This window comes from Cupressus sempervirens, chromosome 6 (genome assembly GCF_028749045.1).
Source record: "Cupressus sempervirens isolate cs-2001-9-10 chromosome 6, ASM2874904v1, whole genome shotgun sequence".
Taxonomy (NCBI): Eukaryota; Viridiplantae; Streptophyta; class Pinopsida; order Cupressales; family Cupressaceae; genus Cupressus; species Cupressus sempervirens.
The window spans coordinates 84,646,222-84,669,939 of record NC_143123.1 but is presented as its reverse complement, the minus strand read 5'-3'; the positions used below and the strand labels follow the sequence as shown (position 1 = coordinate 84,669,939).

Here is a 23,718-nt window from a genome sequence, read left to right as displayed (position 1 = left end):
CCTTTAGTCTCCTTGTTCATGTTTTTGAACTCTTTCATCATCCGAAGCATGTCCTTTTGAAGAGAACGGACTTTCTTGCTGCTGCCTTCATCGTTGTTGCTATCTTCTCCTGAAGGCTTATCGTCATCTAAATTGGATGAGCTGGTCTTCTTCTTCTTCTTTGTCTTTTGTTCACTTTCGAGGTTCAATGCCCGATTGTATGCTTCAGTATATGTCGATGGTGGCACGATCTTCATCTTTTTTCGCAGCTTCGGGTGAAGGCCTTCAATGAACCATCTTTTCTGGAGCCCATCTGCCGGCTTATTCTCCATTTTATTGATTAAGTCCTTCAACCTCCTGGCGAAGACCCGTACTGTTTCATTCTTCTTTTGCTTGGTATTGAATATCTCTGCTACAATTTCGTTATCGTCACGTAGAAGTTGAAATTCTACGATGAACTCCTTAATGTTATCCTAACTGTTTAACTTTTGTGGATCAATATCAATAAACCAATCAATCGCAACACCCCGTAGGGTAGCGGGAAATTGTCGGATCCATTCGTTTGTATCTGTTATGCCATTTGCCCTCCAGATCATTTCACATGTTTTACAATGTCGAATGGGATCAGCTGTTGCATCACCATCAAATTTAGGCAACTTTTTTTTCGGACCTGCCATTATCACTGTATTTTGAGGGTTTTGTTGTGTACCTACGCTGTTTTGCACTCCCGCGTTGTTTTGAGCACCCACGCTGTTCTGAGCTCCCGTGCTATTTTGAACACCCGTGCTGTTCTGCACACCCGCGTTGTTTCCAACACCCGCGCTGTTCTGGACACCCGCGCTATTCTGCACACCTGCGCTATTTCCAACACCCGCGCTATTCTGGACACCCACGTTGTTCTGCACACCCGCGCTGTTTTCGGCTTCTGCGTTGTTTTCGGCTTCCACGTTTTCAACACCCGCGCTGTTTGCAACACTCGCGCTGTTTGCAACACCTGCACTGTTTTCAACACCTGCGTTGTTTTTGACTCCCGTGCTATTTGGTGAAGAAGAGGGTTCGTCAACCGAAGCTGTTCGTTCCAGAAGTATATCTCGGACGAAGAGGTCACTCTACGCTCATGCTCCTTTGGCACTTCGAGCTGTGCGAGTCAATCTCCTTCCGTCAGGATTCTCTTTCCGTGGCGTATGCAGGTTCAGAAACTCCTCCCTTGCTTCTTCCACCAAATCAAGCCGCTGTCGAGTCTCTTCCAACAATTTTTCAGTGCTTTTGTGTCTGTCGGTAACTTGCTGAAATCTCCGTCTGCGTTCAACCTATTGTGCCAAAATTAAATTTTCTTGTGCTACACGTAATTCATCCATTTCCTTCAATTTATTCTTATTCTTGTTCAACTGATTCGGCATTTAATCTTCATTTGCCTGTCATCGTACCAGGTCCATTAGGCAACAGCGCCAAATGTTTACCGCATAGGTTAATTAAGAATTGCACACAGATAATGAACACGAACACAAACAACAGAACTCTTCTTCTTATTATTCGCATATGCTAGAACATTACATTATGCTTTCCTGATAAGATCTGATGAATACAATGCTTCCCGAAGGGGTTATAAATACTTTCCGAAGAACTTTTCCGAAGGAGTCCGTCGGCCACATACATGTCGCTACATAACAAGAACCTTTCCGAAGGGACCCGTCGGCTGATACACAATTTACTTCCCGAAGGGACCCGTCGGATGATACACAATTTCTACCGACGACAAAGTTTGGTATAAGTAGGGGGTCTTGAGTCTTTACTCATTATCATCTGTCTTGGAGAAGAGGATGCGAACTTCGAAGAGCTGGTAGTTGCGGCTTGAAGACTAGGAGATTGCTTGGTGGGTTTGTAAGCACAAGTTAAGATTTCCTTGGGGTTCTCTTCTAGAGTGTGGATCTAGACTAGCTGAGATTAGGATTGCGAGTTGGATCTTGTGGGATCTTGCATAACTATTATTGTAATTGCTGTTTGTATTTGGCCTTAACCTAGAAGGCCTTACAGCTGGGCATATTGCATGTAATTAGTTATCTATGAGTAAAGAGTTGTGGTTTGGTATTAGATCTTGCATTGTTGTGTGGTTATTTGTTGGGGGCTAGGACATCTCCTTTGGGAATTCTCCTGCCTTGCACTACATTAGGTGGTATTAGAGTGAAGGTTTTCCTGAGTGTGTAGACAGATCGCCAAAGCTGAGGCAGTTTGCACCAGGACTTGGGTGAAGACTGGAAGGGAAGGTTGATCTAGTGGAGTTGATTGATCTTTTGGATTGGTGGATCTATTGTTTAGGGTTTGTGAAAATTTTGGAAGATGCCTCCAAGAAGATTGGACCCTAGGGCAATTAATGATCTTAGTGATGTTGTAGAGGAAAGGATCTCAAAGAAGATTAGAGCAAAATTCAGATTTGAGATTGCATTGATTAAGACTGGCATGATTGTTGAAATTGTGAGTGCTTTAGGTTGTGTACCTAGGCATGTGGGTACTGATGATGGTTATGAGGAAGTTGCTGAAGACTTTGAAATTGTTGGATCTAATGGTGAGGACAGAACTAATCGTGTGGAGGGACCTATTGGAACCATGGCTAGTCAGTTTGCTAGATCTAGATCTTAGTTGAAGTTGAAGCATAAGATGGAGGTTTCTAATTTCTCAGGTACTTTGACTCTTGAAGACCTGATTGATTGGATTGGTGAATTAGAAGACGACTTTGAGCTTGAGGATATTCAGGATCCACTCAAAGTAATGTTGGCACAGACTAAGTTGAAAGGACATGCTACTCTTTGGTGGAAAGAACTGCAAAGAGACAGAGAGGAGGAAGGTGAAATAAAAATCACTAGATGAAGGTTGATGGTGACTAAGTTGAAGGCTAATTTCATTCCTGCTGATTATGAACTTGAGTTGTTTAAGAGGTTGCAGAATTTGAAATAGAAGGTTATGTTTGTGAAAGATTATACCGAGGAATTCTACAAGTTGACAATTCGGTCTGGGCATAGAGAATTGCTAAAAGAAAAGGTAGCTTGGTACATTAATGGTTTAAGATTCAATATTTAGGATGAGGTTGGTATGACGAATATTTCTTCGGTTGAGGATGCTTATCAGTATGCCTTGAAGCCAGAAGATAAGTTGAAGAGGAAAAGTCAAAGTAATGCTAGAGGAAAGGAGAAGCATGATAGCTTGACAAAGGCTAAACTGAGTGCAAAAGGTGAACCAAAACCTGTTGATCAGAAAAGGAGGACAGGTGGAGGTGGGTTTAGTGGTAATTGTTTCAGATGTGGTGAAGAAGGGTATAGATCTTTTGAATATTCCCATGGTAGGAAAGCTACTGTTGTGAATGAGGTTGTAGTCCAGGACAGTCAGCCTGAACAAGGAGAGAGTTTACTGGCCTAAAGAGTAGTGTTTAGTCAGAGGACACTGGGTTGTTGTTAGAGGACTAGTTTGTTCAAGACTTGTTGTAAGTCTGGTGGTAAAGTTTGCAAGAAGATTGTGGTTGGTGGCAGTCCTAATAACCTTGTTGTTGAGGAGATTAGAAACTTAGTTTGAAGAGAGTGAGATATCCTTATCCTTACAGGATTAGCTGGTTGCAAGGTGAGCATGCTTTGGAGGTGAGGGAGCAGTGCCTTGTTGATTTCCAGATTGGGTTGTATAAGGATCAAGTGCTATGTGATATTGTGGACATGAACAATTGACATGTGTTGCTTGGTGGACGTTGGCAATATGATTGCAGGGTTGTGCATGATTGTGTCAAGAATGTGTTTATTGTTGTGAAAGGTGGCAGGAAGCATTCCCTGATTCCTTTGTAGAATGAAGAGCTTGATAAGAGGAACCTGAGTATTGGTTGCCGAGTTGAGTTGGCAGATTCTGAGAAGGTTAGAGATCAGCATGGAAAGTAGGCCTGGTGCACACCTAGGATGGATGTGAGGAAGCAAAAGAAGAACAAAATAAAGAGTGTACAAGTTGAAGACTTGGAGGATATGTATGTGAAGAACCAGTTTGGGATTTATGTGTTGAATCCCAGAAGATGTTCTTCCAGCTATTGAGAACATCTTTTCGAACTTGGGGTCTCTAATGCAGGAGCATCCTGGGCTTGCTTGCAATCCTGCATGATTGGAGGTATTTTGGCTAAGTGTTGTGAACTCGGTCACCAAACAGTGGTGCTCGGTCGTTGAAGGGGTGTAGTTGTGGTTGAAGAGCTTGGTCATTGAAGGGGCTCGGTTGCTAAAGGGGCTCCACAAATACAAATTGCTCGGCATGTGTTGGTTGCTCGACACTCTCTCTATGCTCAACATGTGTTGGTTGCTTGGCATACACTGGGAGCTTGTCATGCTTGGGAGTTTGCTGATGCTTAGCTTGGTCTTTCTAACACTCAGTTTGGTCTTGGTTCTTATAGGTGTTGAGTTGTTTGTCCACCGATTTTGGGTATTTAATTCGTGTTGTAGCTGACTTTGGGGTATTTAATTTGTGTTGTAGCCTATTGGTGGCTCAACATATATTTAATGTAAGGGATTTAATTTAATTTCTAATGAATTGGGCCGACTTGTGGTTTAGTTGGGTGTAAGTAGGGGGTCTTGTGGAGTCTTTAGTCATTATCATCCATCTTGGAGAAAGGGATGCGAACTTTGAAAAGCTAGTAGTTGCGGCTTGAAGACTAGGAGATTGCTTGGTGGGCTTGCGAGCACAAATTAATATTTCCTTAGGGTTTTCTTCCATAGTGTGGATATGGACTAGTTGAGATTGGGATTGTGAGTTGGATCTTGTAGAACTGTTATTGTAATTGTTGTTTGTGTTTGGCTCTAACTCGGAAGGCCTTACAGGTGGGCATATTGCATGTAATCAGTTATCTATCAATAAAGAGTTGTGGTTTGGTATTAGATCTTGCATTGTTGTTGTGTTTCCATTGTGTGGTTATTTGCTAGGGGCTAGGACATCTCCTTTGGGGATTTTCATGCCTTGCATTGCATCATCTAGGATTGCTTGAGGTTCCATTGGACGAGGCTGACTCTGATTTTAGTTTAGATTCAAATTCATAGAGGAGAGCCATATATTTGGCATATACTATATTCAGATACATTATTGATTTTGATTATTGTGGACATCTGATTATGAAGTTGAACTTAACCTCTATGTTATTGTTTATTGTTTACTTTTAGTATTTTAGTTGGACTCCGCTTTATGTTATTTTGATTTCATGCATGATAATTGGAGCCTTTGGGCATTTTTCCTACATGCTAAGTCACAGGATTCGTTGAATTTCATCCATGAAGTTCGAATTTCAGGGAATTTTTACCCTTTCCGATCTTCATCCGAATTTTATGATATTTAATATAATAATATTATGTATACTGATCTTATTTTATTTTAATATAATATAGAGTTATTAAGTTTAATTATTTAGCAATGTCAAATTATTTTTACAATTTCATGGGTATATAACTTATATTTAAAAATAAGTAAATTTATATAAGTTAAATTTAATGTCGATTTTTTTCCGAAATTTTACCCTTGCCGAATCTCATCCGAATTTTATGATTGACCAACTCGAATTAAAATTTGAACCTTGTGACTTAGCCTACATGTACGACATATATTTTACAATGAAAGTACTTAGTATTTGAATTTTGTTAATTTCAGTTTGCTATGTATTGAGCTTCTAAAGTGTATGATTATTGGTTGATGAATATTATGATATGCATATTTGAATTCTCCCTCTATAAATAAAAAATCTCCTATTTTTTGATTGCCGCCCTTGAGGTCCCATCTCCTAAATTTTGGCTCTGACTTGTACCCGTATGTGAAACATGTCGTCCTCCCCTAAAATGTCCCCGTCCTCAAAACTCAGTGGATTATAGTACTAAATTGCAGCACATGAGGCTAAAATTGTTTACTCTGCTAAGAGATACTGAAATTATATTTAGTAGTAATATTAGTATGATTTCTACCAATAAGGTATGATTGGAATATGGACTGGTATGACCAATAAAGGTACAACTAATACTAATATTGAATATGAAACATTGAAATCCTTTAACTCACTGGATATTCAATCACCAAACTGAAACTAGAATGGTTTCTAACTTTCAGCACAGCTGCAATCCTCAAGTGGAATTACCTGAAATGGATAACATGGTTTTCATCCTCCAGTTTGTAAGAGAAACTGAGAAAATTTTGGTCCTTCAAATAGAAATGGAAACTTGTCGTTTTGTTTAATTTTTGTTCTCTAGATTTCTACACCAACGGATTTTTGTCCCTGGATATGGAGATGGAAAAAATTGCTTAAGCTGTATAAAAAGGGTTTGATAACAATGGCAATGAATCCTTTTTTCATGCCCACTCTTTTGATTTTCTTCTTTTTACTTGTGTTTTTTTTCCAACATAACATTTCCTCCAAAGGTGCTCAAAATATTAGGCCCACATCATAAATTACTAATAATACACAAGTTGTTACAATGTTATAAGAAGAAAGTCATTGGACAACCTAAAATATTATTCTTAAATTATCTCATTTACTTTATTCCTTAGCCTAAGCAAACTAAAAAATATTAATAGGCTATGGGCCTTCCCAGAAAAATCAATTTTGAGAATTGGACATTACACACTTTGCATATAGGTCGAGTTCCTCTCCCTAATGGTTGAGAGCATAAATCGTAGCTATCCATTCCACCTTTATCAAACAAAAGTTAAATAGAAATTCCATCTCTTCCCTTGGTAACGCTTATTAACTTTTGCTTGCATTGGATGGAGCATGGGGGAAGACTGTTGGGAATACTATCAGTAGACCATTAAGCTGTTCTTCATTGCCTTAACTTCTATGACATGTAACTCTGCTGGTCAATTCCAAGTGCCCTCCTGTTTCAATATAGACAGAGGTCCTGATTGTCTCTTCCTAACCATTGAGAGAATAAATAATATTCAGCCATCCCATTCCATTTGTTCCAAAGAAAAATAAAATAAAAATTCCATCTTACGCTTAGTAACTCTTTATATTTTTTGTACCTGCATTAGACGAACTTTCTGTTAGCCGAATTGTTTCCACTTGGGGAAATAAGTGTGCAGTTAAGGGAAACCTTTAGGGATGGGTTTGTTTTGGAAGTATAGAATAATAGGAGGATCAATTGGAAAAAAACCATAAAATTACCAGACATTATTTGGAAAGAATAGATTTTTATGTCAATATATATTTGTTTTGTCAAATCCAATGAACACTTAAATAGATTTTACATAAAACCTTAACTATGGTCTTACTTATGAACCTTGGCTATTTTAAAATTTGACCAATGTTTTGCTGGTGCAGCCACTACTGGAAATTTTATCCAGGATCTCTGGTGTACACTCTGCGGCTCCATTTCCAGTGACAAGCTGAAGATGATTGAATGTTTAAATTGTTGTAACTAGTTAGATTTGTTATTTTTGGGCAATGGAGTTTCTATATTCATATTATACATTTGTTGATCCTTGTTCTTGACAAGGCATACTTGTGGAAGACATGTGGATGAACATGAATTGTTGCAAAAGTCAGGCATACAATTAAGTTGCCTACCATTGGCAGCTCTTCAAGATAAAATTTATGGCAATTTTTCAGTGAGTCAACTCTCTGACAAGTCAAGGGAGTTGAGATTGTTTTGGAAATGTAATGTCCCCTTGATGAAATAGGATTTAATAATACAATTTAAATATAAATAAATAAATAGATAGACAATAATAGAATACAACTTAATTACAAGTTAATTAAGTTAATGAAAGGTCAAGATACCTAATGAAGAGTTGTGACTTCCTCAACATAAGATATAGAGGGAGAGAGTTCATCTGAAAGGGAATACAGAGTAAGGGAGACAGAGGAGGACATAGGAACTAAAGAGGACTTAATGGAAGAAGAAAGGAACATGAAGAAAATAAGGAAGTGACTCTTTCTAAGGGCAGCAATGATGAATGGTTGTAACTCTTTCAAAGGAATGTAATTATGAAGAGTTGTGACTCTTCTATAGGGTTATGATTATGAAGGGGAGTGACTCTTCAAAAAAGGTTGTAATTATGAAGGGTTGTGACTCTTCCAAAGAGCAAAATTGTTGAAGGGTTGTGACTCTTTTGATGGGTGGTAATTGTAAAAGGTAGGGACCATTGCATAGGGGTAGACATGATGAAGTGGTGTGACTTTTTCCCATACTGAAAGATCTAAAGTGAAGAAGGTTTCATTTGAGAAGGACATCCAAGCGATATCAATATGGGGAATGTTATTTTATTCTCAAAGGCAACAATGAAAAGTGGTGGCTCAATCCTTGGAAGTTGGTGACTCTTCCAACAATAAAGTATAAAGGAGGATTCATTCTAAGCATTGCAAGGGATACACTGTGCTGTGAATGAAGTGATAAATATTAACAAGTCAATCAACAATTGGTACTCATGAAGGACATCAGAATATACGGCATGGGTAGATCATCCAACAATTAGTACATTTAATAGACCCTTGCATATGTTTGATATTAAACAATGGAGATGAAGTCTCGTTAAATAGGAAAGTAAAAGACAATGGTTCTAAATTAAACAATCATTAACTGAATATAAAAATAGAAACCAACTAATAAAAATAAACTCACTAAAGATGACCATTAGAAACATTAGATTATAATTATTTGTACCCTCCTTGATGATCATTGTACTATCTTATTGAAGACATTCTGCAAGTCTTTTGGTAATGGATGCATAGAAGGCTGCCCCATTCTCATTAGGACAGTGTACGACATGAGCCTTCTACTGAGACCCTCCCTGAATATGTAGAACTTCTGGAAATGACCAAGATAACCACAAGCCACCAACTTGATGTTAGGAAACAAAGGTATCACTCCATTTAGTCAAATACACCGAGATGAAATTGAAACCACGATTTTGAAGAAAATTTTGTAGACCGTTGCCCTGGCAACTCTAGGCAATCCAAAATAACTGCAAGAAACCATGTTTTTTGTGGAAAACATTGACTTGACGTTCCAATGATTTTTGTTCTCAGGAAAAGTCCGAAAATTCAAGACTAGCAACACCAGTCATGATTTTTGGGAAACAATTTGAAAACCCGAAACAAATTTTGAGGACAAAAAATGACCAAAATCCAGGACACAATATCTGAGACAAATCATAATATACAACTTCATTTTTGAGGAAAAAATGGTAAATCTTACAAAAACAATTTTTTAGGAGAAAAAATTGCAGAAAACCCATAGTAATTTTGTTATGGACAAAAATTATAAAACTCTCCCAGATTTTTTTTAGGAAACAATTATGAAAACCCATTAGAATTTTTTTGAAAGGAAGAAATTATTAAAACCAGCCCACTAATTTTTTTGAACAAAAATTTAAAAACCCATGCAAAATTTTTTTAAGGAGAAAATTTATTAGAAACCCAAGCTCTAATTTTGCACGACAAAAATGACACATGGTATTTTTTTTGAAAACCCCATCATGATTCTTTGTGAAAAAAAATCAGAAAAACTACCACCATGATTGTTTTGTGAGAGAAAAATCAGAAAACCCACCACCATGATTTTTAGGACAAAATCATGTAAAACCCTCACACTATAGAAAAATGGGTCACAACTATGGCACATAAAACCACTTCTCATTGAAACCTTTATGTGCCAAAATACTGAACTCACGTGGTAAAACACCCTAGAAAATTGCCAAGCTTCATCATGTTGTAAGACAAGAAAACATTTTGTGAGGAAAAAAACACATGCAAGCAGCATGCGGCTCACAAAAAGCACTTGCAAGCTACATGCAAGAATGTGCAACTCACACAACCCTGGGCTTCTATGATGGAGTTATAGATCCAAACCTGCTCTGATATCATGTTATAGAACTTGATAGTTTGATATTAAACATGGAGACAAAGTATCCTTAAATAGAGAAGTACAAGATGTTTCTAAATGAAAAAAATTGTTGATTGAATACAAAAATAGAAACTAATTAACAAAACTAAACTAAACTCACTAAAAATGACCATTAGAATCATTACACTATAGTTTAAATAGCATCAACAAATATAATCGTCAAGAATTATCTAATTACTCAACATGAAGAGCACAAAAAAGGACTAAGATTGATCCACAGAGATTGATCAACATTTGCATCCAAGAAATTATCTTGAGATCGACATATTGATATTATATTAGACCAGTCATCTTTGGCATCTTCTTTTTACAAGTATTTGTGGTAAATAATACATATGTGCATATGAATAATATGTGATGCTTAAATGAATGCTCATAGTAGAATATAGGATGTGCTTGATTGTATACACCCATCTCATAGCAAGGGCCTAAGATGAAAGAGAAGGATCCTAAGGGGCTAGTGAGGAGGTTGTTCTAGTAGGACCATTGTGACCTAGGACAAGAAGGGACTCGCTAAGTCAAGTCACTCCTTTGGGCCTCTACTTGACTCTAGAAGATGGCAATTGAGAAAGTTTTGCATATTGTTTGAAACCCACCTTGAAAAGGAAAAAGCTTGAGGTGTAAAAGAAGGGTTGGGAGTGGCTGGTGAGGAGGTTGTCTTAGGAGAACCATTGCATCCTAGCAGAAGAAGGCCCTCACCAAGTCAAGTCACTACTTACAACCTCCACCTAATTCTACAAGGTGGTAATTGTTGTAGGGAGATGAGATATGATTGGGGAAAGTAGATACAAGCCGCCAAACAAAGGGGTTGTGATATAAATCCCTCTTAGGCTTAGTTTAGAAATGGCTTTGGGTGGACCCATCATGTCTCTATCCTCATTTGCTGTCGAATATAACTTTGATTGAATGATTAGATAATGGTTGTACTTGTACATCTATTGCATATGTATTTCTTCATGTTGTTTTGCAAAATCCAAATCTAGGATTGCCATATTGAGGTAAGCTTTATTTTGTGAGCCAAAACCCTAACCCTAATTTGTTACAATTATGTTTTTGGGGCAAATTAGGCAAGGTACATCACATGCAAGATTTAGTAACTTTGTTGAAAGTATGTTTTTGTGTTGCATAATGATGTTGATCCTATGTTTCTTTAGCACAAGCGATGCCCTCATTCGCTACTTTTATAGAGTAGGAATTTACTTATAGTCCTTTGGTAAGCTGATGCATTTCTCTTGCTTTTTAGATATGAACTAGGATGCATTTTTATGAAAAAGGAAAGTAGCCTTTTTCTAGTTTATTAGTGGTCATGTACTAATTGGTGGTCATTAGATATTTCGTCAAAAAATGAATATAATCTTCTATTCCATTGGCAACAGCTAGCATGGTACAAATTTAGTGGACTTTCTCAATAATATCAGGCATGGGCTATACGTATACATTGTGTTTCTTTATGTTGGAAATTTATATCGAGCTTAGTCTTCTATGAAACTTTTGAGGACTTCCTCTTTGCTTACGCAGAGCATGGCTGACATGGCTTCGCATAGAGATTCTTACACATAAACAAGGGTTCTCTCTTGCTTATTGACTCTATTAGATGGACACCCAACCTAGGCTTCTTGTGGAGATGTTATTGCTCCTTAGGGGTTTCCACAAGTCTTTATGCAACTTTGGTGTTGTGACTCTAGAGACTGCTTTCCATCTTGAAGTCCTTCATGGATTCTTTCGATCTCAAACCAATTAGCAATATTTGCGAACCTTCTTAAGATGATGTACATGAATAGTATATTTTCATTGCATGCAGGTGGACAGTAGAGTCAAAGAAAACAGGGGAAAATAGAATTTACATTTACATTACATTTGCACAGCCTTCAGGATTCTTCTATCTTTCGTTCTAGAAAAATGCTGGAGCATAAATACCACAGGTTTAACTTGAAAAAACCATCTTACCTATAGAAGGAAGAGAATTTTGGGAGTCCGGAGAGCATTTTTTGCCTTCAAAATAGGTGCAGACAGGTGGAGCTAGGGGATTGTAAAAGCACTCGGATTCTACTTAGGCTGTTAGTAATTGGTGGTTTACGGGGTTGAAATATGGGCTAACTGCACTTCGGATTATAAATGGAAGCAGATAGAATTAAAAAATGCATGATCACAAGCAAATTTAAATTAAAAACTTTGGTTCCACATGAATTCTTCTAGCTGAATTGTGCACAGTTCCTTTTAATGCCATTTATATTGTCCGTCTTTTAAGATATCTGAAAAAAATCTAATTGATGGCCCCAGGCTGTCCTTAAAGATGTCTTGAATGAGATAAAGAAGTAATATATGAAGCAAAACTTCTAGTGGATGGGCCAGTGGCATATCCACTTGAATGCATGTCCTAATTATAGCAAAGAAATAAAATGTTTGTTGTAATTAAGTTTCAAAAGTATATGTGGGAAAAGGCACAAGAGAGAAAGAAGGAATATTATTTTAAGGAGTTCAATCTCACTTCTGATCATCAACAAAGGTTCTATGTAGAGGCTGATATCCCTTGGAGAGAAGATTCTCATAGCTTAGTTAAGGATTATCCCATGTCTTGTGTGTGAAATGGGTAGATGGAAAAGGCCAAAAGAAGTATGGAAAGAGAGAGCTTCTGTATTCTGCACATCTGGGGCAGTGGAAACAGAAAAACACTTTATTTTGGAATGTAAAGCTTATGATGACATCTGGGTCAAGTACAGAAGTATTTAGTGGCAACTTTGTCACAAGAATAATAGGGACTGGTTGAGAAAATGAGTGGATGGTTGAGAAAATTGGGGAGTTCATTTTCAAATTGAATAGCAGGAGGTCAGCAATTCAGAAAGCAAAGATAAGAGGGGCAAAAATAAGCAATTCATCCCTATTCTTGTTACACATCTCTGTGATAACTTTTACTTGACTACTCCAACTATGATTCTCAATGCTGCTTAGCATAGGTTTACACATCGGGCAGCTTTAGTGATGCTAATGCTTGTAACTTTTAGTTATGTTGAGATGTTTTAGGAAGTGAAATTAATTTCTTTGTTAAAATAATTCTGTGTTTTCTTTTAGTCAAGGTTTATGATGTTAGAAGATCCCTAGGCTTCTTGTGCTTTCTTTCTTGATTGGTATATACAACTTCTTTCACAGATCACATCATTCATGGTTCTTATGGCTGTTTGTATTAAATAAACATAAATTATTTTTAAGGTTGTAAGTCAGCAGGTTGTATTTTATGATTAGAAATCTTACACTTGCTTGACAATGAAACGATATCACAGATAGACTACAGACCTTTATTTTCTTTTAGCAGCTATTTATGATGGCTTTCAATTTTTTTGCTGTTGCAAAAGTCAGATCTTTGAGGACGTGTTCTAAAGAAATAGCAAACTTCACTAAATATAGATGTTATTGATTGTTTTCATTGTCTTCTCAGTTTTCTAATATTTTAATTCCAATACATCAAAATCTCAGATGCTTATTGAAGATACTTCACAGTTCTGGATTTCATTTTTTTTAGATGCTGCTTTGATATTTGTTGACATTTCAAAGATCTTTGAAACCACCATGCAGGTGGTCCGTGAACATGATAAATATGGAAGGGATGTTGAACTGTTTAGAAGACACCTGTATGGAGAGGGAAAGGAAAAACCAACCACGAAGGGAACCAAGGGGGCAGATCTAGTTGAAGGTCTAGTGATTCAAGAAGGAGATTATAAACTAGTGAAAACAAGGTTCAGTGCGTTCTTTGCAACACATTTGCACTCTCTTCTTCAAGGTGCTGGTATCACAAGTGTTGTTGTTGTTGGTAAGCTGCGAATGAAGCGTGGATATTACCTAAATGATATATATTTTGAATGATTAATAATTAGGTTGTTTAATATATGTTGGATTCACACATTGGTTCTTGGATTTGTGCTTGTAAACACTCAAATTAATGTCAAAATTGATCAATATCAACCTGTAATAGATCATGGATGTAGAGATATTTAACAATCATTAATACACTCTAGGGAGCATTTCTGGAAATCACTCGAGTCTTATAGTAGAGTGCGTAGAACAATAATTCTTCTAAGTAGTACCAATGATGAAGGGGAACAAACTTCAATATGAATTTTAAGTCCTTTTTAGTACTGGATATCATACCCTTAGTTTTTGTTCCAATAACATAATCTTTGGAAGGGATTTTTGTAATATACTAACTATAACTACCCAAAAAAAGATTGGAAGTTAAAATTCTCTTGTGAGGGAAAGAAATATGCTTTGACCAACACAGTGGAAATAACTGTTTTCCATTTCCCATTTCCCATGAAATAACAGTAATATTAACTAACTAAAAAGGAATTATACATCTAAGTTCACATGAAACTGATTAGCTAACTTATCGTTACATGCAGTGAAACCCGAGGACTTGCAACCCCCCCGCCCTTTCCAAACCTTGAGGGAAAGAAATATTTGACAAACACACAATGGAAATAACAGTTTTCCATTTCCCATTTCCCATGAAATAAAAGTACTGTTAACCAACCAAAAAAGAATTATCCAACTAACTTCACTTGAAACTGATTAGTAACTTATTTCGTTACATGTAGTGAACCTGGGGACTTATACCACCGCAAACCTTGGAGTACCCGTCCTTGAGATGTCCCCGCATTGGGTACTTGGAGTACCAAGTCTCCCCACCTCTGCCATTCTGCAACCACACCACCACCAAGATGACTACTTGAATTTCTATTTGAATTTTGAATGTTAATATTGGGTATGTACCATAGCTATACCATCCTAGGGGACAGGGGGAATAGAGGGGCTTCAATTTGGGGAGGGAGGGGGAATGACGGTGGGAGTCGGGTGGGGGTAATATACTATATACTGTACATGTGATACTTAAAATGCTACTTATGGAAAGATGTGTAACAATATAAGACATAAAGATGTAAAACAGTAAAATAGTAAATTAGAATTACTAAATCCTTGAACATTGTACTAAATATTGATCATTGAACAATCAATATTAAAATTTAAATACTCGAATCAGAAAATGGAAGAGTTTTAATCTATAAATAATAATAGTCAAAGTTATCAGAAGTATGAGTATCTCATCATAAAGATGATTACATTGAGTAGCATGATATGATATTCAATCTTGATATATCAAAACATGTACAAACTACAAAATCAAAATGCCAAGGCCCAAAATGTAGTGAAGAAGGCCTCTAATCATCCCTCGGAAGGTTGGATACGAACGCACTTGATTGCTTACATGCTTACTTGGAGACTTGAAATGAATCAATATATATACCAAACTCTCGCCATAAACTTGTCGGCCAAAACATACTTAAGATGGGACATGCCACCTTGAGCAATACAACAATCCTCTGTTGGAAACAATTGATTAATTGTGTATTGTCTTTGATGTTACACAAAATGTCATATCATTGCCAGTCAGTGTATGTCGAGCTCACTCAGGCATTGAAGACAGTTTTCTGTGTCTGCCGAGCATTCTAGAGTTTGCCTAGTTCAAAAGACAGTGTCTACCAAGTTCACTTGGGCGACAAAGGAAAATTTGCAGAGGTTGAATGTTAATCGAGCTCACTCAGTTAATGAAGGAAATGTTGGATGGAACCAGTATTAACCGAGCTTTCTCGATTACCAATGAAACTTTGTGAATATGCAGTGTTAACCGAGCTCACTTGGTTGACATAGGAAAATTGCTTTGAGTTAGTATCTACCGAGCAAGGTCGGCTAATGAAGGATTTCTTGCTTTGGCGTATTGAGTTAAATAGTTTTTTTTGTTGGTTCTAGCCGACTAAGAAGATGAATATTAATTATTCTAAGTTGTATTCAAGCCGACTTGACAATGTGTAAGATATATATAAGGTCAAGTTGAGGATTGAATGTGTGGAACATAATTGAAGATTTGATGATGCTTAGAGGAAGCGAATTAGAAGGATAAGCAAAATATCCTTATTGAGATGCAAAGTTACATTCGATCAGGAAGGATGTCATGTCCCCAATTTCTGCCCTTCCTTAGTGACAACATTTCTAGCAGGGTTGGTCTATTATTTGGTTCCCATAGGCTAGCAGAGCATAGAGGGAACCAAATCAGGGGCTTTGAGAGTCATGCATGAGCTTCCCAAGTAGTTTGGAGCAGTAGACAACAGTTTCCTACAATTTAGGAGGGATTCCTAATTTGTAGGGATTGACTAGGAGTGGTCTAGGAGGCATTTGGAGACCTTGGTGAACGTTTTGGAGACTTGAGTGCATCTCCTATTTTTTAGGAGGAAATCCCAGGTCAATGACAGTTCTCTTAGAGGTGCACACAGTAGGGGAGAGTCATTGGACTCAATTTTGGTTGATTGGGGCTGTCTCCTACTTTTTAGGAGCATCCCTAGATTTTAGGGATGGACTGCCAGTTGACCCATCTTGTCCGGCATCAGTCACAGACAGGTGACAAGGTCAGATTCATGTTTGATTGGTCATTTTGAGCCTTTTGGGACCATTTGAGAAATATTTTAATATATTTAAATATTTCCTAAGTTGGTGATAAAATAAATTAAAATAAGGTTAATAATATAAACCATTTTGGAGTAATAAGGGGATTCTGGCTTCAGTTGATTAGGTACACCTATGTGTTATAGCTCGTTGGAAAGGTCTCAAATTATTATACATGATTTTTACCATCTGTAGACTTTTTGGTGCCTTCAGATATGGAATTTTAATAAAGTAATGTTTTTCCTATAGCATGGACGACTTTAATTGGGAAAATGTTATTTTATTATATTTTATTTAAAGGGCAAAGTGTAATTTCCCTTTAGGGTTCGATTTATAGTTAGAAGGGGATATAAGGAGATGGAGACCTAATTTCTTATTATCTTTTGCATATTGAAAAACTTGTTTTTGTGAATTGGCTCTGAGAGAGCAATTCTTTATCTGGGACGCAAACCCCAGGTTCTGGATTGGCTGGGACGTAGCCCTCAGCAGTTATTGGCATTGGATTTTTCAGTGGTATCAGTTGCTATCAGGGATAGAGTACGCCATTGTTTATTGTGGATTCAGGTTGCAGATTTATGGTTTCAACGTTGCAGATTGATTCTTTCAGCTGGGACGTGATCCTTGCAGTCTTAGGGCCGCCATTTGCAGTAGATGTAAGCTCCTTGGAACTGCATTGGATTTATTATTGGGCTTTATAAATCAGAAATCTGCCTGGTATGATTTATAGCAATTCTGATTTGGCTCTATGCTCTTATTTATTTTCAGTCTCCTTTCATGTTTATTGTTCATTATTCATTACTATTGTGAAAACTATCAAAACAAAAACAAAACAAAAGCCTTCTGCAACTTCTGTCTATTCTCAAAGACCATCAAAGAAGTCACAGGAAAATATTGTTGTTGGTAGAAATTGTGTATTAGCCGACGGGTCCCTTCGAAAAGATATTATTGTAGCCGACATGGTATGTGGCCGACAAATACCTTTGGGAAGGTTCCTTGGAAAAGTATTTATACCCCCTTCGGGAAGCATTGTAATCGTCATTGGAGCATAATGTACTGTTTGGCATATGTGAATAAAATAAGAAGTTCTGCTGTTCGTATCTGTTGTCTATGAGTTGATTTCTTTACCCAGTACGGTAAACATTTGGCGTCGTTGCCCGATGGACCTGGTATGATGTCAGGCAAATGAAGATTAAATGCTGAATCAGTTGAACAAAGATAAGAATAAGCTAAAGGAAAAGGATGACATACACGTTGCACAGGAAAATCTAATTCTGGCATGGCAGGCAGAGCGCCGAAGAAGATTCTAGAAGATTGCCAACGAAAACAAGAGCGTGGAAGGATTGTTGAAGGAGACTCGACAATGGCTTGATTTGGTAGAAGTGAGGGAGGAGTTTCTGAACCTGCATATGCTACGGGAAGAGGATCCTGACGGAAGAAGATCGACTCACACGACTTGGAGTGCCGAGGGAGCACGAGTGTGGAGTGACCTCTTCGTCTGAGATATACTTCCGGAATGGAAAGCTTCGGTTGACGAAACCTTTTCTTCACCAAATAGCACGGGTGTGCAAAACAGTGCGGGTGTTCAAAACAGCGCAGGAGCTCAAAACAGTGTGGGTGCTCAAAACAACGCGGGAGTGCAAAACAGCGCAAGTACACAACAAAACCCCCAACATACAGTGATAATGGCAGGTCCGAAAGAAAAGTTGCCTAAATTTGATGGTGATGAAGCAGTTGATCCCATTCGACATTGTAAAACATGTGAAACGATCTGGAGAGCGAATGGCATAACAGATGCGAATGAATGGGTCCGATAGTTTCCAGCCACCCTACGGGGTGTTGCGGTTGATTGGTTTACTGACACAGATCTGCAGAAATTAAACACCTGGGATAACATTAAGGAGTTTTGTGCAGAATTTCAAATATTGTGCGATGATAATGAGATCGTCAATGAGATATTCAATACCAAGCAGAAGAAGAATGAAACAGTACGAGTCTTCACTAGGAGGTTGAAGGACTTAATCAGTAAAATGGAGAGTAAGCTGGCAGATGGGCTCCAGAAAAGATGGTTCATTAAAGGCCTTCACCCGAAGCTGCGAAAAAAGATGAAGATCGTGCCACCATCGACATATACTGAAGCATACAATCAAGCATTGAACCTCGAAAGTGAACAGAAGACAAAGAAGAAGAAGACCAGCTCATCCGATTCAGATGACGATGAGCCTTCAGGAGAAGATAGCAGCGACGATGAAGGCAGCAGCAAGAAAGTCTGTTTTCTTTTGAAGAACATGCTTCGGATGATGAAAGAGTTCAAAAACATGAACAAGGAGACTAAGGGCAATGACCTATGGTGTACAGAGTGCAAGAAAGAAGGCCATACGAAGGGATCCTACCCAAAAGATCAATTTTGTGAGATTTGCCAGATTATGGGACACTTGGTAAAGGAATGCCCTTTCAATTCGAAAACAAGAACACCGTAGTAAGTGTTCCTAACACAGGAAGCTTCCACATTAGGAGGGAACGAAAATGCAAACATTGATGGTGCCACTTCGGGTGGGTACAGGAATAATAGCAAAGGGCAAAATAATAACAATAGCGGCAACAACAATAATGGCGGAAGGAGTCGAATTCAGTATGATGCGAATGGTCGGCCAATAGTTTAATGCCGCACATGCAATCTGTGGGGTCACTTTGCCCGAGAGTGCACAACGACAAACACACTGAAGTTGCTATGCCGATGGTGTGGACCTGGCGATCATGACGATGCTACGTGCCCGAAGTCTACAGTAAACTTGATTATCGTCGGGATGGACGAGGAAGAAGTTCTAGCGATCACTCAGAAGCAGGTGAAGCTATACCCCGATCCGACAGAGGAAAAGAAGAGACTGGAGGAGGCACGGACAGAGATCCAAAGAGCAACGCAGATAGAAATGACACAACTGAAGGACACACCTAGTACCTCCGTACGAAATTGCGCAGAACAAAACATTGTACGACAAATATTGCAAGCTGAGGTACTGGTCAGGATAAATGATTTGTTGCTCATTATGCCTCAACTTCATACGACACTCACGAATATAGTTCCAATTGCTAAGCAACCAGTAGAGCAAGAAAAGGAGAAACAAGGGGGCGCAAGTGCAGAAGACCCGATGCTGTTAGCTCTTTCATTCGGACGCTATCCGGCGGTTGTCAAAATGAGCATTCTAGGGACTGTACTAATAGACACGATCGTGGACGGAGGGTCTGGTGTCAATGTGCTACTAGAGGATACCCGAAAAAAGTTGGGACAGTCGACATTGTGGCCACCTACCTTCCAGTTGTTAACAACCAATCAACATGGAATCAAGCCATTGGGAATACTCACAGTGCAACTAGTAATGATTGGAACACAACCATTCCTGTTGGACTTCGTCGTGATCCCATTGAAGCAGAGAGGATATGATGCCATTTTAGGCCGGGGGTGGCTGATACAAGCCAAGGCGAAGCACGATTGGAAGAAAAATACTTTATCACTTGAAAGCAAAGGGCGGAAGTATGTCATCGATCTACACACTCAAATGGTCGGGGAAGAAGCTCTATCATTAGATTTCGAAGAAGATGATGAAAGGAGGCAAAATATGGAACCAGATCAGGAGGGAGTCCTGCGGTTGGGAGGAGGATTGATAGACGACGATCTGGATTCGGTGAACGGTCTTTATCGTTGGCAGATAGAGGACTACGAACTCTTTTCGAGCTGTAATATATTAAGAGTTGACGAAGGTAAGAAAGAAAGAAATGAATGTCCGAAGGAACACAGAGAAGCCGACAGAGGAAATGAATGTCCGAAGGAACACAGAGAAGCCGAGGAAGGAAATGAATGTTCGAAGCAACACATAGAAGCCGAAGAAGGAAACGCGGGTATGACTGAAGCTGAAGGAAAGAACATACAATACGAACTCAAAAGGAGGAAAGATTCTACTGTACGACCGCGCAAGAAGAAAGTATTACGTCAAACCACAGATATAGCAGAAAGGTGCCAGCAGCAAGGAAGACACATCATATGGTCCGCACAGGAAACAAAGCGGAAGGGTTTAATAAAAGTTGCAGCAGTACGGAGTGGACGTGTTATTGACAGCCAGAAGGGGTAGCTGATAGAGTCCATGGTACCGAGCTTCGGAAACAAACCGGGCGATATGGAAAATCGGATGGAGAGATCATGTATCCTAAATAAACTTGATGAGTGACGATTGCATGATAGACACTTGAAATTGAACAGGTTTCAACTTGGATAGTGGGTGTTGAAGTACGATAGTTGGAATGAGATCAAACTCGGGAAGTTTAACGTCAAATAGGTAGGACCATACAAGATACGGAAAGTTGGTGATAATGGAGTGATGAAGTTATCGACACTAGACGAAAAGGAAGTGGCCGACGCAATGAATTGGTCGAAGTTGAATGTCTACCATGGAAGAAATAACGCACCCCCGTGGACGAACAACTGAGAAAAGATTGTAAGTACTGTATATATGTAAATATTGTACATAATTGTTCCAAAAGTGAGATTTAAAAAAAATAAAAATAAAAAGAAAAAAAATTTTAAAAATAAAATTGAAATAAGTGTGAGAAGTCACCGTACGGATGTCTCAGGCATTGATGTAAAAATCGCCTGAGGAGATTAATTGCCTAGGCTTGAAAAAGTTTAATCGGGAAAAATTGGGAAAAATCGGGAACTAAAAAACCACTAAATTTTAATAAAAAAATGCGATTTTTTTACAGAATTCAATGTTTTTTTGCATCTAATGACTTAATTACTAACAATACATAAGAAACAATCATGTTTAGATATATATCAATGCAAAAAGAGTTATTAATCGGTAAATTACTAACAAGTAAGTAGTGACAAGTTGTAAATTAGTAAATTACTAACAACTAACAAGTTCACAACACATGAGAAGTATTCTCATAAATAAAGTGTCAAATGTAAAGAGTTCAAATAAGCACATCAACATGACTACAAATAAGTACAAATGTCAAATACAGGACTACATCTTCCTCTTCCCAGTCACTTTACTAGCGAGTGCGGGAGAGGGTAAAGCTCTAGAACTAGAAGCCCGCAGGGTTTGTGCCCGTGTCTGTGTCTGTGCCAATGTAGGAGATGGTGTAGCTATAGAACTAGATGTCGGTATCTCCACATTCGCTGCGCGCAAGATGTCAAGGTCCTTTGCAGTAAGCTCAATGTCATCATCCTCATCATCGCCCTCCTCGATGTCATCCAAATCGATGTCATATCCAGTTCCACCCCCTTCCTCCTCCGCAGCCTCCTCCGCGGCCTCCCTCTCCAAATTGGAGATGTCCTCCTGTGTAAATAAGGGAGCCTGCTCCTGTGCCGTCCAATCATAATAAGGATCTATCTCATCCAAATCGATTGGCCCAGGAGGATCTTGTTGCGCCTTTTTCATGCGCAATTTAAGATTATATTGCACATAGACCATGTCATTCATCCTCTTTTGGGACAACCTGTTTCTCTTTTTTGTGTGGATGGCCTCAAACAAACTCCAGTTGCGCTCACAATGTGATGCGCTACAAGGCTGTGATAGGATTCTGAGAGCAAATTTTGCAAGATTTGGAGTGCTTGCACCCCAAGTGGTCCACCAAGCCACTGCATCACAAAAATTGTACAAGTTAGAAAATACTAATAGACAACAAAAAATGAAACATAAATATTAATTTAGCATTTGAGATTCAGAAGTTTGCAAATGTATTACCTGGGGTTTGTGTAAGCCTTGCTCTCTTGCAGAGAGAAGTGGAGAACACCTTGCCTCCTGTTGAAGTGAAGATCTCTTGCTCAGCGATGATTTTATCTCTTGTTTCCTCGCTGGTTACCATCTTTTCGACGCACTCACTTAGGCCTCTGATGACCTCTCCATCAGGATCTGCATATGTACCATCAGCCCTAAAACCAAAAACCAAAAACAAATAAGTCTTCCAATTTTAGTACACACCCAACACCCTACGAAAGCAAAATGAACTCAAGTCTTCGTTAACTTAAATTTGAGTAAGAATGAGCTTACAGTATACCTAAAACGTGGGTTGAGGAAATATCCTGCTGCATGAATGGGTTGGTGAAGCTGATTATTCCACCTTCTATCAATGATCTGCCAAATGGGTTCATATTTGATGCTTTCCCCCTTGTAGTAATTTTTGACAGATTCTTTGGCCTTGTCCATGGCCTCATATAGTTCACCCATTGGCGTTTGGTCTCCATGAACCAAACGCAAAACTCCGACTAAAGGCTCAGACACCTGCAATATAAATTTGAAATTAGTTGACAAGTTACAAAATTATTATTTACTTGAGTTACAAACTTAGTATGTTATAAAGTTGTTAAGTGTAAACTAAAACTTAAAGTTTTGTAGTTACCTTTACTATTTCATCAGCCTTATCTTCAAAATATTTATCAAACACAATCCGCACAACATTCTCTCCTTCACTCTTCTTTGAAAATGTGGAAGCAAGCCATTTTTTGGAAACAAACATTTGCTTCAAAGAAGCCAAATTATCGAGAATGCTTTGCAATGTCAAAAAAATCATTGCAAACCTTGTGACGGCAGGCCTGACAATTTCTTTGTCATCAGTGTGCTCTCTCATCAGGCTAAGGACCCATGGGTGATTGTATATGTATTTTGTCACCCGCCTTGCATCCTCCACAATTGGAGTGACCCACTCAAGTTTGCCCATGTCCTCCAAAAGAATGTCAAGGACATGTGCTGCACACGGGGTCCAAGAGAGAGTGGGGTGCCTCTGCTGTAGGAGTTTTCCTGCCAATTGTAAAAGCAAATACTAATTAGTTTCCAACTTTTCAAATATATCAAACTATTAAAAATTCTTGTTGTGAAATTCACAATGCACATGCAACATAAAATTACGGTTTACCTGCTGATACATATGCAACAGCATTGTCTGTGATGATTTGCACCACATTTTCAATGCCAATCTCTAAGACCATGTTCTCCAACATCAATGCTAATGTCTGAGCATTTTTTACCTTGTTGGAGGCATCGATTGATTTCAGGAACACCACATTATCATTACAGCAGGCCAAAAAATTAATTATGGTCCTGCTCTTCCCATCCGTCCACCCGTCAGAAAGAATGGTGCAACCAAATTTTGTCCATTCTTGTTTCTGTTCCTCAACAAATGCTTTGGCCCTCTCAACAACATTTCCAATAAGCCTACAAAAACAAAATTTAGTTATGTCTTAGATTCTTAGTAATTTAAAATTGATTTAGACTTTAGTAATCAACATTCTAATTTCTAGATAAATTAATTAAAATTTAGAACTAAGTAAAAAGTTAAAAATTAAAAGGAAATTGAGTGT

At 38.3% G+C, this 23,718-nt stretch overlaps 2 protein-coding genes across 3 annotated transcripts in view; one reads left to right on the top strand and one right to left on the bottom strand.

Annotated features, from left to right (window-relative positions):
• The window catches only part of LOC149551288 (Isochorismatase family protein), a 52,567-nt gene that overhangs the window by 18,436 nt on the left and 10,413 nt on the right, over positions 1–23,718 (top strand). For both annotated transcript variants that reach the window (XM_089786845.1, XM_089786844.1), the window contains exon 3: positions 13,446–13,680. In XM_089786845.1, coding sequence (XP_089642971.1) covers positions 13,446–13,680 — 235 coding nt within the window. The remainder of the gene's footprint in view (positions 1–13,445; positions 13,681–23,718) is intronic.
• Positions 21,276–22,599, bottom strand: LOC149551289 (uncharacterized). Its single transcript, XM_089789653.1, has 3 exons — positions 22,419–22,599; positions 22,106–22,293; positions 21,276–21,999 (listed from the first exon to the last, which is right to left on the bottom strand). The coding sequence occupies exons 1-3, from the start codon at positions 22,586–22,588 to the stop codon at positions 21,383–21,385; spliced, it is 975 nt and encodes a 324-aa protein (XP_089645779.1). The 5' UTR covers positions 22,589–22,599; the 3' UTR covers positions 21,276–21,382.

Excerpts from the sequence above, each read along its gene's own strand:
- LOC149551289 (XM_089789653.1), bottom strand. The coding sequence starts at position 22,588 with ATGGGTGAACTATATGAGGCCATGGACAAGGCCAAAGAATCTGTCAAA. Across the intron at positions 22,294-22,418 it reads TTCCTCAACCCACGTTTTAG|GGCTGATGGTACATATGCAG; the intron begins GTATACTGTAAG and ends TTTTGGTTTTAG. Across the intron at positions 22,000-22,105 it reads AAGGCTTACACAAACCCCAG|TGGCTTGGTGGACCACTTGG; the intron begins GTAATACATTTG and ends TTTGTGATGCAG.